Source organism: Vollenhovia emeryi, unplaced genomic scaffold (genome assembly GCF_000949405.1).
Source record: "Vollenhovia emeryi isolate VEMERY1.0 unplaced genomic scaffold, V.emery_V1.0 DF950899.1, whole genome shotgun sequence".
Taxonomy (NCBI): Eukaryota; Metazoa; Arthropoda; class Insecta; order Hymenoptera; family Formicidae; genus Vollenhovia; species Vollenhovia emeryi.
Window position 1 is genome coordinate 1 of NW_011955467.1, and position 1,151 is coordinate 1,151.

At 62.0% G+C, this 1,151-nt stretch overlaps 1 protein-coding gene across 1 annotated transcript; it reads right to left on the reverse strand.

The window, feature by feature from the left end:
• Positions 1-13: 13 nt before the first annotated feature.
• LOC105565002 lies at positions 14-1,124 on the reverse strand. Its single transcript, XM_012017846.1, has one exon. It carries the CDS (start codon positions 1,105-1,107, stop codon positions 433-435), a length of 675 nt encoding a protein of 224 aa, XP_011873236.1. The 5' UTR covers positions 1,108-1,124; the 3' UTR covers positions 14-432.
• Positions 1,125-1,151: the final 27 nt, after the last annotated feature.

A 1,151-nucleotide genomic window follows, 5' to 3' on the forward strand; every position in this document is an offset into this window, starting at 1 on the left:
GGCGGGACCTGGACGCCTTGACTCCCCCTTCCGCTCTCGTTCAGCACCAGCGCGGTGGTGCTCCTAGTCCGAGTTCCTATTTCGCCTCGGACTACCTCCTCCTCTTCTTACGACGTTCGCCTTCGTTGGCGAGGGTGACACCTACCATCTACGCAGATGTGCTGGCGTTCCTCGGGGGGCTCTCCTTCGTTGCCCTCCCCTTTGGCCACCATTCCCTCCGGGGTCCGGGGGAACGTTTACTTCCCCTCTTCTCTCTCTCTCCGCTTGCTCCTTTTGAGCCATAACACGCTCACAAAAGAGAGCGAAGGCCTCCCACGCTTCTTCCCTCTCTGTTACGGCCTTCACCACGGCCGGCAGCGAGAGGTCCCCTCCTATTTCATCAGTGAGGGCACGGCGCTCTTCTGCCCACGCTGGACAGCTGTCCAGCGTGTGCTACGCCGTGTCCCTCTCCTCGGTGCAGTGGTGGCACCCTGGGTCGGGTTCCCTTTGTATCCTGTGCAGGTACTCCCCAAAGCAGCCGTGCCCGGAGAGTACCTGCGTCGTCCTATATGACGCCCGCGTCCACGACCGGTCAACCCAGTCGTCTAGGTGAGGGAGGATGGCTTGAACCGTTCTTCTACCCGCGCGGCCCGGTTCGGCCAACCAGGCTCGCCACTCCTCCCTCACCTCCTCCCTTATGCGGAGACTGAGGAGCCTCCTCACCCTCGGCGGTACCGGGATCCCCCTCGCCCTCCGCTCTGCCACCTGCTCGTACACCCGAGCATGTGCCCGGGCGTTCATGGCTATCGGGGGCATCCCGGCCATCAGTGTGGCTGCCGCGTGGGAAATGGTCCTGTAACCTCGGACCGCCCTGACTGCCATGCGTCGTTGGGTCTTGTTTAAGACCGCAATGGCCCTTCGATTCTCTGTCAGGGCGGTCGACCATATCGGGGCTCCATACAATGCTATCGAGTTGATAACATTTGCATAGAGCCGCCGTATCTTCCCACGCGGGCCGCCCAGGTTGGGCATCAGGCGCGATAAGGTGCTCGCCGCCTTATCCAACCTGGGCGTCAGCCGATTGAGGTGCTCCCCAAATTTCCACCTTCCGTCTACGTGGAGGCCCATATTTGATCTGGGCCCCCACCTGGACGCGGACGTCTTCCACCTTT

Coding starts and splice junctions, on each gene's coding strand:
- LOC105565002 (XM_012017846.1), bottom strand. CDS start 1,107: ATGGGCCTCCACGTAGACGGAAGGTGGAAATTTGGGGAGCACCTCAAT.